The 17,856-nt window shown below is 41.9% G+C and overlaps 1 protein-coding gene across 4 annotated transcripts in view; it reads left to right on the forward strand.

The window, feature by feature from the left end:
- The window catches only part of cdh4 (cadherin 4, type 1, R-cadherin (retinal)), a 266,478-nt gene that overhangs the window by 201,613 nt on the left and 47,009 nt on the right, over positions 1-17,856 (forward strand). For all 4 annotated transcript variants that reach the window (XM_055026953.1, XM_055026954.1, XM_055026955.1 and 1 more), the window contains one exon: positions 5,320-5,464. In XM_055026953.1, the coding sequence (XP_054882928.1) occupies positions 5,320-5,464 (145 nt within the window). The remainder of the gene's footprint in view (positions 1-5,319; positions 5,465-17,856) is intronic.

Below are 17,856 nucleotides of genomic sequence, written 5' to 3' on the forward strand. Positions count from 1 at the left end.
GTAAACATGTCCTGACATGTATCAAGATACATATCAGTTCACCAAGTTAAAAACACATCTGTTAGGAGGACATGTAAAAACATCTTAGAAGGTTGCGATGATCTGGTTGTGTTCCTGTGCACACCCTGTATTCTTTCTTTATTTATTTATTTCAATTTCAAGTGTTTCAGGAGACAAAACTTCCAGCAAATATTGGTAAACTAACTCTATGTGTGTCTGGTGTGATAAATAGAAGAGCGAAGTAGTTGACCTGGTGACCAAAACAGAAAACTCACCACAAACCACGAATCGTTTAACATTTCTGTTCCACTTTGTGTTAGTCTGTTAGATAAAGATCTTTCTCCAGGCTGCGGTTCTAACGTGACAACATGTGGGAACCTTAAAAACACACAAATACGTTTTTGCACCCAACGCAGTCATTTGCTATGTTCTGGACTCTGCATGTTTGTTCTCTGAGTATTCCTGCTTCTGCGCAAATTGGGCAAATTGGGATCAATAAAGCAGGTGGATTTGTCTGTCGGTCCCCCGGAAAAGTGCAGCAGCTCCGAAAACACTTCCTGTTTGACGCAGCCCAGAGTGGAAACAGCATGTTTGGCACTTCAGCTCGAATGCACCTCCTATTTAAACTGCGGGGTCCCATGCTGCTTTTGATGTGATGTGATGCATGAGTGTGTGTGTGTGTTTGTGCATGTGCGTGTGTATGCGCGTGTGTGTGTGTGTGTGTGTGTGTGTGTGTGTGTGTGTGTGTGTGTGTGTGTGTGTGTGTGTGTGTGTGTGTGTGTGTGTGTGTGTGTGTGTGTGTGAGAGAGAGAGAATGTAGCCAGTGTTTGGCTCAGGGGAAATTTGGTTTATGACTTACTTTCTTCCAAACTTGACAGGAAGTTTCCCAGTGCCGGCGATGTGCTCGCAGGCCAAACTTTGCTTGTTAGGTTTTTTTTGTTTGTTTTTTTGGTTCAAGGGGAAAAGAGAGACGCGGCTGCTGTTTTTGACAGACTGGCACCACAGGGAGGGGATCCGCTATACGTGAGCGGTGTGGGCGTTAACCGGAGTCGCAGATTTAGCCAACAGATTCAACTGTCAAGCGAAGAGGAATTTTTGTTGACTTTGAATAAAGGTAAATTCACATGAATACATAACAAATAGGAGAAATGTTATTAATTATGAGGTGTAAACCTTTACACGGAGCTACTGTCTGCTTTGACTGGCTTGTGACGTCATTGAATCACCGCGTGTAATTTGGCGTAGCTGAAGCTTTTGCAGCAGGTGTTTAACGTGCCGCTTTTAGTTTAAGAACTAAAACAGAACTGGTGCATTCAATGAACAGTTTTTTTTTTTTTTTTTTAAGTAATCAAATGAAAATACGTTGCAGAGCCGAGGCGTGACGTCAATAGACTGTTTTCGTTGGTAATGAGTCAATGAACAACAGTTTCATATTAACTCATCACAACTGGGATAAAACACCAGTGTTCCTAAGAAAGTGTCAATCTTTAAAATTGTTTTCTACTAACTTGAAATGATGGCTCTTAGATTATCAAATATGATTCTTATTGATCGTGATTCTAATCTTCATTGGGTTTCATTATTCATATTCATCTGGTCAGCAAAGTCACCTGTTATGTCTTTATGCAGGAGTGTGACAAAGGGGTTCAGTTGTATTCACCACTTGTCCCTTATTCTTATTTCTGATTAATTTACTTTCTTTAGTTGGTCATAATGATTCAACTTAAACATTACTTTGCTTCACTTACTATCCCGGGTTTGTTTGTGTTTGTATTATGTTGCAGTTTCCACCTACTTCCACCTAGATGTTTAGGTTAAAATTATTACTTCTGGATTGAATTTGTTTATTTAATTTCAAAATATATTCATGGTATTTGGTTTCCTTTTTACTCACCGTTGTTTATCCCTTGTATATTAGAGACCTTTGTCTGAGGCAAAGGTGTCACTAAAAGTCATCTGAAGAACCGAGACCGCACTATTTTACAAGGGGAACTGAAGGAAGGCGATGTTACGTCATCACGGTGGATCGGTTGTTTCTCTGCAAACTACAAGACGATCCCCCCCCCAGCGCATAAAAGTTACAAAGCCAACACTGAAATGAGAAGGAAGCGAATTACTAATTACAGAAATAATTAATATTCATGGAATTAAAGACAGACACTGAATATCAAATAATCAATGGGGGAAATACATTTATATTCATAGAAATAACTGAAAATGAATAACTTTGAATAAATATGTCCAGACGTGAATGAGTTTTGATTTTCAGCAGCCCAGTCGTTTTCCGTTTCAGTCCTTCATGGCTGGATGTCCTCGACAGATGAGAAAACACACACTGTGTCACCACTGTCACACACCCACTTAACAAAAGACGGCTAATTACAAAAGCAATCATCAATAAACGAGCAACTCCTTTATGTAAAGCCACGGAATAAACTCTGTCCAGAACATCCTGATTGTTTCCCCTAAACTTCTCAGTATGGAGCAAGTATCAATTCATTCAAAACTAATGATTCATTTTTTACATTATTTTATGTAAACTGACATTTTTTTTATGTCCTTTTGTGTATTGTCTATTGATCTTTTTTGTATCTTCCACTGCGACTATCAATGGAAATTAGCTGGAAGCAATTGATAATCTGATGCAATCAATATTTTCTGAAAATTATCCTAGTTAGGTGACTAAATCAACAAATAACCGAGTACAGTTTCCTTTTATCCTTACATCGATTGCTTGTTTTCATTTTATCATCATCATGGGATGATACAATATATTTTCTAACCATTTTCATTTAAATTGATGTCAAGGTTATGACGTTCAGGAGCACAACTACAGACCAAATCACTCCAACGTCTACAGTATGGCGGCACACATAACATGACGCATTTAGCATATATTTGCATATGTAACGGTATGCGCGCAAACTCACAGGAATAAATCCCAGGAGACAAAGATCAGCACTTGCAGAGCTGCAAACACAAAGATGAATGCAGAGCAGAGAGACGCTACAGAAAAAGCAGGAGGAGAGTCGACAAAACACACACGGAAACACAGAAACGCCTCATCTCACACGTTCAGACGCAGCGGCAGCCGCGCGTTCTCACCATGCAGCGTTCGCAGCTGAGAAAACAGATTGGCTTTGTTTGTTTGTTGGGTCCCCTCTCCCTGTTTGTTTGCTGTGCTTCAGTCAATGGAAAACTAGCATCTTGAGGATCATTAAGGGGCTAAAGAGGGCTCCTTCCATCTTCCAGAGCGCGCATTTTCGCCGGCGTCCGTGTTGATATGCGTAAAGACGTGTCTGAAGGGGCGTTCAGATGCTCGTTCGGGTGTTTTGGGAGGAGTTGCAAACATCCGTGACAGGCGGCCACAAAAAAAAAGCAAAAACAAGGTGATTAGTGGTGCTTTGGAGAGAGCAGGTGCTTGCCACTCAGTCTTTCATGTTGTCCCACAATTCATGGCGGTTTCCTGTAAATACTCTGACAGGCGGCTCCTCCTCGACTGCGTGCAGACAAAATATTTGCCTGCCAGCGTGTCGGCCTCGGCCGCAGCGGGAGCCTGCATCCGTTCAGCAAGCCAAGGTGTGACTGCATTTCTGTTGCAGGTGTGAATTTTTAAGGAAGCGACTGAGACTATGGAGAAGGGGTTTCCGCTTCCCTCATTTACAGTTTTGTTTTCCCCGTTAAAGGTGCGGTGTGTATCTTTTAAAACGAACTGGAGGCGAGACGCAGTCTGACAGGAGGGATTTGGTGTGTAGTTTTACTGCTGAACATGATGACCTTGAAATCAATTTGAAATGGTTGAAAGCAGTTCTATCATCCAATAATGTGTCTTCAAATCAATACAAGCACTTAATGTAAGGATAGAAAGAAACTGTTTCTATTTTTCCAGTTGATTAATTCACTTAACGAGGCCCATTTAGAGTTTTTTACCCATTTGTTTAAACTTTGTCAGGACAGTTTCATTTGAGATCAGACAGATAATCTGTCTCCTGCCTTTTCCCACTGCTAACTAGAAACAACCATTCAGAGCCAGGAGGCGGATCGTAGCGCTGGTAATCATGTTTGTGTATGCAGCTTTCATAACCTTTTCTTTCTGCTACGCTTCCATCAACTTTCAGGTTAGTTAGCATGGCCACCATGACGGCGGATGAACAGCTGTTTCTCCGCCGTTACCACATTTAGCGAGCGTGATTGACAGCGCTAAGACCCGCCTCATGACTCTGATTGGTTGTTTTTGACCGGGAGCGCTTCATTTCTTCAGATGGCAATAGCATCACCAGGCAGAAGGGGTGGAAAGTAATTATTTTTTCCTCAGATTATGTGCCCCATATTACCTTCAGCACAAGTTTGAACAAATGTGTAAAAAAAAAAACATTTTATCAAAGTTACTCACTGCAGCTTTAAGAAATTAAACCATCAATTAATAACCGAGTTTTGCATTGACTTGGGTGGTCTTTGTCTTTGACGAAGCCACAATAGATGTTTGATCTGAAACATCTAAGTGTGATGAAGAGGCAGAAAGCAGTAGGAGTCTGTTAATCACAGGCCGCTTGGTTCCAGGGCCATTACCGAGCTTCGTGTCGGGTCGGCAATCATTAGCAGGGATAGGTGGGGAGTTTAAAGTACGCTGCAGCAATGGTGGAAATTAAGACGCCCCACTGTAGATGATGATTGCTTTTGTCAGTGCCCCCCTGTTCCACACCTCCACACTGCCTCTTTGTGTTTCCAGCCCTCATTTACTTCCACAAGCCTTCTCTCTCCTCTCCCCTTCCCACCTGCTTCATCTTTTTCCGGCTCCACTTTTTGTCTGTCTGTCTGTCTCTTTCTTTTTCTTTTTTTTTTTTTCTTTTTATCCTCACCCTTTTTTTCCTATCTCTGTTCTCGCACTACACATTGTCAAGAAGCGGCTCATCAGACGAAGACATCCATCCAAATGGCTGGCTTTGTCAAAACAAACTGAGACAAACACTCTCCCCGAACAAAGAGAAGACGCAGCTTGAGCAGCAACACCTCTCTGATGTTTTCAGGCCTCTGGCTGTGCTAACAACAGAATAAGTGTTGTTTGTGCGTCTGGAACATTTCACTATTCCACCTGCCCCCCATCCCCTCTGTGTCGTTTGCTCCCGGTGCCAAGACACCAGCTGGATGCCACTGTGTCACCGGCACCTATGGATGTCTGCCAGTCAAAATGCAGCTGCCAATTAACAGCAGTCAAGGTTGCGTTGGTTGTTGCGCGATCACTCCAGTCCGGAGAGCCCCGGAAGAGACGCTCTGCACCAAACGCCTCACGATTCTCTTCTTCCGCTTTTTGTTTTCCAGCTGCGAGCCCACGCGGTGGACATGAACGGGAACCAGGTGGAGAACCCGATCGACCTGTACATCTACGTGATCGACATGAACGACAACAGACCCGAGTTTCAAAACCAGGTTTACAATGGCTCGGTGGCTGAAGGGTCCAAACCAGGTAAGACGGTTCGACGGCTCCGCGAATGTGGAAAACTGTGGTTCAAACAAAGTCCCGTCACCGATGAATCGGTTTGTTTCAAGCAGCCTGAGCTGTGAATTGTTAGGTCATTATTGTGGTGGACAGCTCGAGTCATTCACAGTGCGGTTCACGGTCGTACAACGATTCCTCATCGGGTCGCTAACCCTGCCGATACTTTTTGCTGCATTTCACAGTTTCGCCACAAGATGTCAGTAAATCTGAGAGCTTTCTCCTTAAGGCTGCCTCGACTACAAACTCTGAATTAGACACTTGTAAAACTTCTCACACCTACCTTTATACAGTTTGTGTTTATGTAGTGTCAAACTTCAGTGTATTTTATTGGGCTTAATCTGATTGGCCAGCAGAAAATATTCTTAATGTGGAAGGAAAATGGCACAAGTCTTTCAAAATAAAATGAAAAAAATCTGAGAAGTATAAAGCCTCAATAAGTCGGCTCGTTGTAGATCCATTTCTCTGTCTTTTGAGTCTTTTGGGGCATTTTTGCAAATGCAGACTGTAATCCTTACTGCCTCGAGTTACTCTTGATTGAATTTTGATCAGGGTTTTGACTAGGTCATTTTAATACGCACACTTGATTTTTATTTGAATAATTGCATTGCAGTTCCAGCACGTAGAAGAAAGGTATTGATTGGTATTGATCAGGAAGCCGAGCGACACTTTTATCTTATTTACCCAACTCAAACAAACTAGCTTTATCAACATGGTGCGTTCAAAAACTGAGGAAATTTAAATGATCTGGTTTTAATTTCCTGGAACCACATATTTTGTGTTTCTTGTTTTATTATTGCATTTTATTTTCTTTGTTCATTTTTCCACCGCCAAATAAGAAACGGGTTCAATTTGACCTTTGTTAGATCCCCAAAAAACAAATAACTTCTTGTTTGTTGTATTTTCTCTCTGGCTTCTGATTAAAATTCTGAAAATCCAATTACCAGAACATCAACTGATCTTTTTTGCTCAATAATTTTCTCTCACTCACTTTACACCGAGATTAAATTACATACTAATTGGTAGGAGTGTAACAATACACACATTCACACCAAAAAGATTCCATACGCACTATTGATTCACATGTACTGAATAAAGCGTCGCTTTTGTACAATAATCGATGAAAAATGCTGAGGTGCAGAACAAAAGGATTTTCACAATTGCTGTGGTTTCATTAAATAAGAAATGCAATTAAAGTCACACTCATTTAAGTTTGTACACTGAGAAAAAAAACCCACTAAAAATAATGTAAACACACGAGATATATTTACATGTTATGTAATGGAAACGGTGATCAACAGTCGCTGCGTTTCTGTTGAGCACGTAATTGCACAAATCGGAATTACGAAAATATGTTTGTTCAATGGAAACATGAATTTAAAAAAACGAAACATTTTGTAACAAAACGTGTTTGCGCTGGGATGAGGTTGTTTTCAGCTGTATCTAAAAAAATTTATTTTGCGTCACACGAGTCGGATGTTACTACTGGAGGAAAAGACGACAAAGACAACAGGAAGTGATAGGAGAATGAACTTGGATGAATTATTTATATGTGATTTTTTTTTATTATTTAATTTATTGGAAAGACTGCAATTGTGAAATCTGACTATTGGTGTCGTTTTGTGCACACTTGTTTTGGGAAGTCAAGCAAATACAAATACAAATGGAGCCAAAACAACACTTCTAATTTAAAACCAAGGTTGTTCATCATTTAGTTCATTATGTACCTTGTGTAAAAAATTACCAGTCATATTTAAGGCCACAAAGTCATTATATTGGTCAGACGCCCTTTAAATTCAGCGAGATACAAATTAAACTTTGACTAGACTTTTTCGTATATAACTCAAATGAAGCCTCAGTAAGATTGTCTCTTCAATATGCTTCCATAAAACTTTAATATTTTCAATCCAGCTGTATGTTATATGCCCGTTCTGTTTTCATTCCAGTTTGAACATAAAAAGCCAGAAAAATCCCGGATCGATCCCAGAGACAGAATCTATATGAAACGTGAACGCGTCGATGATGTTCCTGCCTTTTTATTGAGTTAATGAGAACAAAGCATATGCTCGGCGCTACACTGGTTTTACTCATGTGAGAACTCCGACTTGACTCCATCTTTAATTGTCTGAGTCAGACGGAGCCATGAAGCACCTTTAAATGCCAGAAAGTAATAATTTAATATTAAAACCATTGAAATTAACGCATGAAAAAATAATCACTCCGACTAACACTTCTGTGTGGTTTCAAGCTGTTCTCTGCCGAGGATTACTAATGCAATAATCCATCTGGAGCCGACTTTAGACTGATTTATGAGTTGCTAAAAGGTTTTAATGGATTAGTTATATTTAATTAATACCACGGATTGCAGGGAGAAAAAGTTGCTTTAATGCTTGAACTCTTGTTGCTCAAGGATTCCCGCCCGCCATGGGGCCCCTCCACCGCCCAACTCCGCAGGACGAATGCGATCGCGTCGTCCCCTCGGAAAGCCTCGCGCGAGGATTTCTGCGACGTTGCGGCTCCTCCCTCAGAGTTGGGGGGACGAGAGACGTTTCTGCGGTCAGCGGCGAGACCTGGGAGACGTGAGCGGAATACGCTCGAGTGTTTCTCACGTCTCGACAGAGGAAAAGAGCCCTGGTTCTAACAATCAGACCCCTCCTGCACCCCCATGTTTATCTTCGTAGCGATCAGATATTGTTCTGCTGCAAAGTTTAATCTCGGGGGGATTTGTAAACAATATAGGCAGGCGTGTTGTGGATGTGCGAGCAACGGATGAGCAAGTGTGCGGTTGAGTGTGCTTGTCTACCACCCAGCGGAGCGTGGGTCTATCTACAGAGCTCCTAATTAGCGGGGCCAACCACACATCCCAGAAGCTCCTTCCTTTTGTTTTCCAATCGGGGCTCTCTGCGTGCCTTAAGAAACACGAGAGCAGACGACAAAAGGAGTTTTGTATGGAGCAGAGTGAAATCGGCGGCTCTTATTAGCGAGAAACCCGCTATGAGTGGAGTAATTGCTCTTCCCTTTCATTGAGCAGCCTCTCCCATGTACTATTTGTTTGCGGAGCTTCGCTTTGTTTGGTGTTGTAAGTGCGGTGTCAAAAAGAGAATAGCATAAGTGAGGAGTTCAGCCCTTTTTATTTATTTGTTTTTACACGGCCATTGTTCCCTGAAAATGCTGAATTTTAATTAAAGGAAGAAAGAAAAAGACAACGCGTTTGCCTAATTGCCTTCTGAGCTGAAGAAAACTAGAAGCGATTGTGATTCGTCTCCAGTGGAGTCTCAAGGAGGCGCACCTTTATTTTATTTATTTATTTTTTCCAGGCTGTTTGATCCTTTAATCTGTCCCCTGCCAGTTAAAGATTTTACTCACCATAAACGTGCCTGGTTTATACCTGGAGTTAATTGCCTCAGATTTACGCCGAAGCTGGTTTTCATATCCTCAGGCTCTGATTCATTCCCTGCAGTCAAAGAACCCGGCCACATCTGAGATACAAGCCAAAGTACATTAATAATTTTAGATATGACTTTGACTTGTCTGTTTTTTTTAAACTCTTCCTTGCTTGTAAGAGAATTGAATCCACATCTACGCCGTTGGAAAAATCCAACAAAGAAGACTGGAAGATTGTGAGACTTCCTGAGGTTTAAGGGTTCGGCTCTGTTTGGTAGAAAGCCCGGTTCTTTTGGGAAGTTGTTGAACTCTGACATGGATGGAAAAAACAAACAAGGGGAAGTGAACTCTGGCAGCGTCGAACCGTATGTGGATGCCAAGCAGACTGGACACTGATCCAGAAGAAGGACGCTAACTACAGTGCAGGGAATTCTGGGTAAATGCAACCAAAACACGAGAGCCTGACGCTAGCGGGACAAATGCCTCATGGTCTTTTATCAAAAAACGAAAACTTTAATCTTCTAAAATAACACAAGAGCTACATATAATGAAGCTGTGACCAAACAAAGGATCAGATTTTATTTTTGCTCCTCGTGTTTCGACGCAACAGAAGTTTTATGACTTTCCTCCTCGTGTTTAAGGTGATTAATTGCGTGAACGACAACAAATAACTAAAAAGATAATTTCTCTTTTACTGTATATAAATGCCACTCACACTGAACATGTGTATCGATTTCATCATCTAAAGACCCAGAGACCAAAGGTTCTGTACAGCGTTACGACTCGTTCTCGTATCCAGCACCGTCAGAACGCCATCAAAGGGGAAGCGTCCGGCGGATCGCGCTTATCGACACGACCAGATGCTCCACAGGCAGCGATTCGATCACACCATCAGGACGGACCGGTTTGAAACCGCCCCATTTGGCATTTCCTGCCACCGGACCCGCCTACCCCCTGCTGAGCAACAAATAAACTTGACTAATAAAAATCAGGTTTTCACTGCGTTTAGAACTTAGCTGCTAATGAGGGATAAATGAAATCTGTGACTAAAACTAAGAGGATTAGCTTTGTGAACACAAGAAGATAAAGAACCAGGAGTGCTGGTCTGCCGTTAACGTTAACGGGTCACAACGAACAAATACTAACACACAGCTGGAACATGCTTGCACACTCTGTGAGATTCGGTGCTCTGCCGCACCGGGTCACCGAAACGAGTCTTTGAAATCGCGTGACGTGGCCTTAGATACAGATCTGTATGGACGGCGTGACTTCTTTCAAGATAATGGTGCGTTTGAGCGCTGAACATCTGTTCTGTCGCTCTAACCTCCCACTTCTAACTCGAGTCTGAGAGACGGTTGGAGCATCTCTCTCAAAAATAAGAGCAGCAGATCAAAAACCAGCAGCTCCCGCCGGATTCCCAAGAGGGGGTTCAGAGGGAGTGCATCTCTGCTTCTCTCTGCCGACACTTCCAGTGAGATTTAGCGGACTTTTTTATCTCAGCCTGGCCTGGGGGGAAGGGTTAATTAAAGGCTGCATTCGGCGCGGAGAGGCAAAGTGAAAACAGCAGACGTGGAAGCACCAGGGTGTTTTCTAAATAATTCCTGCTATTAGTCTGACTTACTGTCAAGTCAGTTTATTTAGTGCATAGTGCAAATTCACAATATGTGTCACCTCAGGGTGCTTTACACAACCAAGGGATTTAATTTATGAACGTCAGTTTAGTCTAATCACATAAAAAATATTTAAAATCAATCAGTGGCATTCCAATTCAGCCTGTAATACAACAAATTCAAGTTTAGTGTAAAACGTCTGTTTCATCAGGTCATTGTTGTAATGCTTCCTGTTGAGCAAGAATATGGTGACAGTGGAAGGAAACAATTGTTTCTATTCAATAGCAGGAATCTGACCTGTTCTGACTGGCTGAGGGATTTAAGGAACATCAACTCAAGAGCAGTGGTTTGGTCTGTGATACTGAACTATCAGCTGTTTTCATTCGGCTCGATTGGGAAGCAAGATTGAAACATCCGTTACATTTTCCGCTGGTGCGGCTTCCAAACTTTAGTGGTTGTACGATTTCTCTTTTGTAAAAGACAATGAACCATTTTTCCTGCCAGCGCGAGACTCGCGTGTTTGGTTTTGTTGTACTGACCCAGAATGCCCTATAGCTGTTTGGTCTCTATTTGTGTCTGTGTCCAAATCTCCCCAGATTCACCTACAAACTCGCCCACATCCGTACGCCGACGGATGGATTGGCGGAGAACTCGGGCCAGGTTTCTTTCTCAGGAGGACGTTTATAATTAGGAACTGAAGGTTGAATCAAACCCTCAACCGTCCGATCACAACAGGACCGCGTTCCCCATTGATCCGTGGCACCAGCAGCTTCTCTAATGACTTTGTCCAGGACAGAGACAAGGTTACACAGAGAGATCGGGCGGACATGAAATTGGCAGCAAAAGCTCAATGACGGGCTTCTTCTCTGGGCTCTTATAGACGAGAAAAAAAATCCTGAGTATTGATGACAATAATTAGTTATAATGCAGAATTGGACATTAACAGAGTGAGGAAAAGCAGCCCGTCTTACTGTCAGCTCTATCAAAAAGAAAGGTTTTCAACCTGCAAACTAACTTGATAAGTAAATGACGTATCCCTTCATAAACTTATAGAAACTAAACACCATCTACAAACCTGCAGCCTGAGAGCTATGTGGGGAAGAATGGAGTTTCTAATATTAGATGAAGCTTGATAATCAGTGAACTCCTGTGCAGACACTAACACACAACCCGAATAATTTGATCAGAGGAGGACTATGCTAACAGGATGAACTGAGGAGAAATCCCATTCAGACACTTGGAGATCTTAATTAGGACACTTGAGGCATTTAAGAGCCAGAGTTCCTACGTGGTCTGGATGAGATAGGAATTTGGTTTCATTATTTCCAGAGTCTGGATAAGGATGCAAAATTATGTGGAGTATTGAATTTCCGACATTATTCTTTGTCGCGTTGTTTCATCCTACTTGTTTGTCGTTGCAAATCCCTCACAACAAAGTTTTCCACTAAAATGTTCCTCTGCAGATTTTGTGTAAATGTAGATTTTTGCTGCTTGCAAAAATGAGAGGCATCAATTAGGCATCTATTTACCAAACTCCTTTTGTGGAAACACAACTTACACAAGAGTTGTTTCCTAAAGGAAGACACAGAAATGTTTTTCTGTCGTTGTTGTTGCTACATAAACCGTGCTGTAAGCAGCATGTCAAGACCTGGCAAGCCAAGAACCTCGATTTCACCATCTTGTCTGTTTCTCTCACAAACACAACACAAACCTCGGAGTTGTTGAGACAGAGCAGGACGTGATTATTATTTCCACTGCCTGGCACTCTGTGGGCTGCGCTCCGATGGGAAGAAAATCGGTGAAAACCACAGCTGCCAGCGCCGAGGCCAGAACAATACTTCATTCCGTGTTTTACAGACGGCGCACTGCCCGGGCGATCCGACCCCAGCTGTAGTCGGGCAAGAGACCAACGCAGAGAGGAAGAGCGAGCCATGTTCACTCACTGCTAAAGTCAATTTTGAACTGCAAGGTAACCTAACCTCACGACTGGAGGGCTGAATGAAGGGGGTTTGGAGAGCAAGCTAAACATAGAGAGTTTCAAACATCTGAAAGCGGCAGTGTTATGCAAAATCAACTTTTTATTGTAAATTTATCCCGTCAATAAAAACATAGCCGGAGTGTTGCATAGCGATGAAGCTCCTCCTCGGAGCTGCAGTTTCCAAAGCTACCGGGCTTTCGACTTCCACTCGGCTCCTTCAGACTAGCCAGCAGCAATTAGCAAATACCTGGTGGAACTGCACATCTGCCGAGCTCATATTCTCAATGCAACGCTGGTAGAAACGTTGTTAAAGGGTTAATAGTGGAGCCATGTTGTGATGACTTCAGTTTCAGAGTTTCAGAAACAGCAGGAGTTTTTAAAGAGACAGAGGCGCACATTTATTTTACGTTATATTAGATATATGCAGCAAATTTTTTAACAACCTGATACTTAGTATCAGGTTGTTAAAATATAAGTAGTAGTATAATATATTTTTGAAAAGGATTTTTTGTGTGTATGAATAATTTTTAAAGTGCTATTAAAGAATTCAACATTATTTGCTAACATTATTTACTTTAGTGGTTGGTTTATTAAAATTTATCCCTGTGAGGTTATGTTGCTGTAATTAAAGGTTATATTGTTTTTTGGGGGGGGTTTGGCATCTTTATTATGGTTGCCACCAAATTTCCCCATGGATATAATTTCTAGGTAGAACGTGAATGCACGGTATTTGAAATATGATCGCCATCAAAGCAGAGCCACTGAGCACTCCGTTGAGATTTGTGAAATTATATCATGACCTTTATGATTTGATGTTTTGTGTAGCATTTAAACATCCTGCTCGTTTTATAAACTCTCAGCATAATGGCGTGTTTTTAATATGAAAGACTGCGAGGAGCTTCAGGTCGTGTTGACCCGAGCAATGCCGAACGTGAGCGGCTGAGTTGAACTTTCTGTGTAGCAGGTTGCAAAACTTCTTGGGCTTTGAGATTCAAGGTAGTAGGGGGAATTATGCACAAATGTCCTTGGATCTATTGTGTACGCTGCATCTCTTTTTTTTTTATGTTGAATACAGGTTGTTTATTGTTTTTAGCACTCAGCTCAAGAGTCTCATTCAGAACGGAAACTACAAACTGAAAAGCGTCGAGTCTGGGGTTTTGTTTGAAGACGCGCGCCGACACTGAACTCTGAGTCAACGCTAAGCTTGTAGAGATGCAGCAATCAGTTGGCCAGAGATGAGGAAGAGGTCACTTCCCCTTGATCAAGATTTTTTTAAAATTTTGTTTCAATCAAAAGCATTAAAGCAAACAACGGCATCTACTTACGAAGTTTTGACTTTAACAAATCAGTTAAAACAGACTGGCAATGATGGCAATGACATCATAACGCTTTATTTATTTATTTTTTGGATTCACAAACAACTGATCCTGCTGCACATGTTCCCTGTTAGTGATTTTCTGCTTATTTCAGAGTAATTATCTGACATCTTCAAGATTCTCAGAGCCTTGAAATTTCATTCCCAGATGGCCAATTGATTTTTATATTTGGAAAAAATATATATATATAAATGAAACCTGGTGACATAATAAGAAGCATCACTATTCCTGTAGGGCTGAGCAATAAATCAACAAGAATATTCCTCATGATAGACACGTGATCAGTATTAATAAAATAAAAATAGGTCAGAATAGTCAATAACTTCATTGATCCAGAACTGCACAGCATTCTGGGGGATGGAGGAAGAGGAAAGACTAGCTAACCAAGGTTGTTAGCATCACTCTTTTGTTACATAGCAACAAACCGTTGAGCAACTTTTTCCACTTTTTGTCGTAACTGCTTAAAAATAAAAAACAAAGCCAGCCTGGAGTGAAAACTGTGGCTAAAAACAGGAAGGGCTAGGCCTCCAGTCTGGCAGTATTTCAGATATTTGAAAGCAAACACTGATGATAAATAATTATCAGTATCGACTGATATGAATCTCTTATATCGCGATACGGTTTTCGGCCATCTTGTCCAAGTAACAAGGATTCCTCAGCCTTGATCCCAATTCAGAACACGATAACATCAGGAGGAAACACACGGCATGCGCTGAAGACGTGGCAAGACCTGACGGCCACACATTCAGAGAAAACGTGTTTAACACATACGAAAAAAATCATGATCAGTCAAAGAAAGCCACAAATCTGGATCCTGTCACAGAGATTTACATTATTTGCCCGATAGTTTAGCTCTTAAGAAAATTCTAAAACCGATGCAGAATATCGATCGAGCGACCGAAGGCGTGTTTGTCGTCGACCAGCCGACCGTGTGAGACGGGCTCCGTGTTTATTTGCACGCTGAGCAGGTCGCCGGGACGCAATCGCAAGCGGTCACTCAGGCCTCCTCTCAGCGACGCGTTTCAGCAGCTCGTGTGAGCAGATATATTTAGAGGTGTCCACTTGGTGCCGGATCGCTCAGGAAGCTCAATAATAGCTGCTGAAAAGACAAGAGCTCTCGTCTCGGCTCTCGCGCCTCTCAAAAGATCTCATCAGGGTCGGATGAATTTTTTATTGCGTATTTGCCAGAGTAAAAACGATGTGTTTTTTTTTTTTTGTGCGTGTGTGTGTGTTATTTTCTTCCTCTTGCCATAATTAATTTTGCTTTTACTAAGAAGCCCCTTCATCTGGCCCATCTTGTTGTTTTGTATTGACAACCTGTCAAAACCTCAGATGCTCTACTCCACCTGGTAAAGCAAAAAAAAAACATATATAAATGTTTTTGTCTAATTGGGGACCCATTCTGTGGCAATATTCTTTTCATGCTGCTGCCGAAAAAATTGTGGAATTGTCCAGGTGAATTTTAAATTGTACGCCTGGCTTTTTCTCTGACAACACTCCCTGCCAGTGGGGATGGCAGCTCGCTGTAAATAGTCTGATGCCCCTGAGCCTTTAACAGATTCTGGGTATAATGTTGACTGTTTTTCTTCTCTCCTCCTCCCAGTTTTGAACCTGCCTCCTGTCAGGAGCCGGTTCATCCACCCTGACAGCACCTCGTTGAGATTCAGGCTGTATATGCGCATCTGCGAGCCTCTGCTGCCTGCACTTACCCATAACATGTTTTTTTTTTTTTTTTTTTCACCCAGACAGACCCTCAGACCGAAATGTTGATGTGTATTTTATCATCATTCTAACTTCAGGGAAGTTTGAGAAGAAGTCGTTCCAGATCGTGACGCGTCTCTTCCCCGTCCAGGCCTCACTTTGTTGTGTAGCTGTTTTTTTTAATTATTACTAAATTAAAACCCAAAGTCCGTGTCGTTTAATGATCTGGGAGTGATAGATTTGCCATTGACTTTGATGAGCAGAACCACAAGAAAACATTCTTGTATTCTATGTTAGTATGATGAAATATTCTGTTTGGAGAAGATTCTTCCAGATGCGATGCCACGCCTTTGGAAACACAGATAATGAAATTTGAAAACAGATCTCGTCCTGCTGTGGATATTACAGGCTCTCTCTCTCTGTGCATCCTTAAAAAGTATTTGTAAGGCTCAAATCTGAGCTCGGTTTGTTACGCCTGAATGGGTGAATGCGTTCCTGTCCATTATTCAGCCGCCCATCTCTTGGTCCAGATCAGAACTCAACATGTTCCTTTCGAGAAATATGCTTCAAAAGAATCAAAAAAATATATATAAAAAAGATGATTTGCTCCAGTCTCACCTCGGCCTTGTTGTAGAGGAACTCATCAGGAGCTCAGGTGTGGAAACGCGCTGTCCTCCTTATCACCTTCACCGGGATGTTTCGGGTTTTAGCCGTTCCTTCTGCCTTTCCTTACCTCTCAACCTTTACCTCGTTTCCTTCCTACTCCTTGGAACACGGTCATTCTTTTTGCTCCGACAGAAACCTTTTATCTTCTACCCACTGATGAGAAGCATTATCCACTCATGCTCTCGTTCCCATGCCCTCTCACTCCCTGACTTCCTCTTGCTCTTCTCTTTTTAATGGTCCTTATAAACCCTCTCCATACTATGACCTTTCTTCACTTTCTTTCCCCCTCTATGCAATTTCCTCCACTGATTTTCTTTTATTTATTTTTGGCCTTACAACCAGTCTATCTCCAATTTCTTTCTTTCTTTCTATTTATATCCAATTTCTTCTATGTCTTCTCCGTAATTTGGGGGCAGATGTTGACTCAGACTGATTAGAATTTGGACCGCGGCGAGACTCCGCCGGTGATCAAAAGTCGCGTGTGCAAAACGGCCAACTATGTACGAACGGCGACAAATTTTCCGGTCGAGCAGTTTTAGTGGAAAAGCAATTAGGATTTGGAATTAGTGCTCAAATTGAATCGGAATTAAGCAGGCTCAGTTTTCCCCTATATGCACGGCGTTCGCCTCTCCTGGACCTGAGAGCGGCCTATTATCGCATCCCAGCATCCTCTTTGTCGAAACGAAGGGCAGCGGCACCAACATGTGGTCCACCTCATCCCCCCCTTTACACACACACACACGCCAACCTACAGGACTGGAAGAGGTTCATTATATATCGACACAGCCCCATGTTCTGTAATTGTTTTCCTTTTCTCAGTCCTGCTCTCGGACCTCCTTTTCCTGCTTGCTGGTCAAAGTGACAAATCCTGCTTTGAAACTTAATGAAGTTTGAAATAGAATTTGAGGCCACAATTATCCTGTCCGCACGGGCTGTTGCAGGGAATGATGGTGCCACCGAAACCCAATTACAGGAAGTGAGACCCCAGCTAAGGGCTCAGACCCAGAGGGAGCCACGGAGTCTGCGATGGGTCCGCCGGCCGCTCTGCATCTTTCCCACTGTGAGATTTGAACGGTTATGGAACGAGACGGAACTTGTGCGTTCCACTGTGATTTTTTTTTTTTTGTGCCGATTGACTTTGATTGCTATTGATGTGACGCAGCCTAATTAATCTGCCCCGAAGTTTTCAGCTGATTTTTGTCTATTGTTATGCCTTACTTCAGGGGGCATCAAACTCTTGTGGGCCAGATCAAGATCATGAATATCCTGGAAGGGCCGGTTGTGGTGAAAGGTGTTGAAACAATCAATTAACAAACCTCTAAATAATAAATAGTTGCCTCTGCATTCGATCAGTACTTCTGCTTAAAGTTAAATAATATTGAATATCATTTCACATTGATGAAATTTGCCAGAATAGATATAAAAACCGTGGGCAATAATTGTGGAAACTAGGCAAAAATGAATTTGGCTATTTGAGAAATAGTCACAATTCTGACTTTTTTCTTTTTTTCCTCAGAATTCTCACTTTTGATCTTAGAAGATTAAAGTGAGAATAAGTCTGGGAAATTCTCAAAAAAAAAAAATGCAAGTCAAAACTCAGAGAAAAAAAGTCTAAACTATAAGAAAAAGATTCAAAACTTTTTTTCT

The sequence above is a fragment of the Poeciliopsis prolifica genome, unplaced genomic scaffold (genome assembly GCF_027474105.1).
Source record: "Poeciliopsis prolifica strain line A6 unplaced genomic scaffold, Auburn_PproV2 SCAFFOLD003, whole genome shotgun sequence".
NCBI lineage: Eukaryota > Metazoa > Chordata > Actinopteri > Cyprinodontiformes > Poeciliidae > Poeciliopsis > Poeciliopsis prolifica.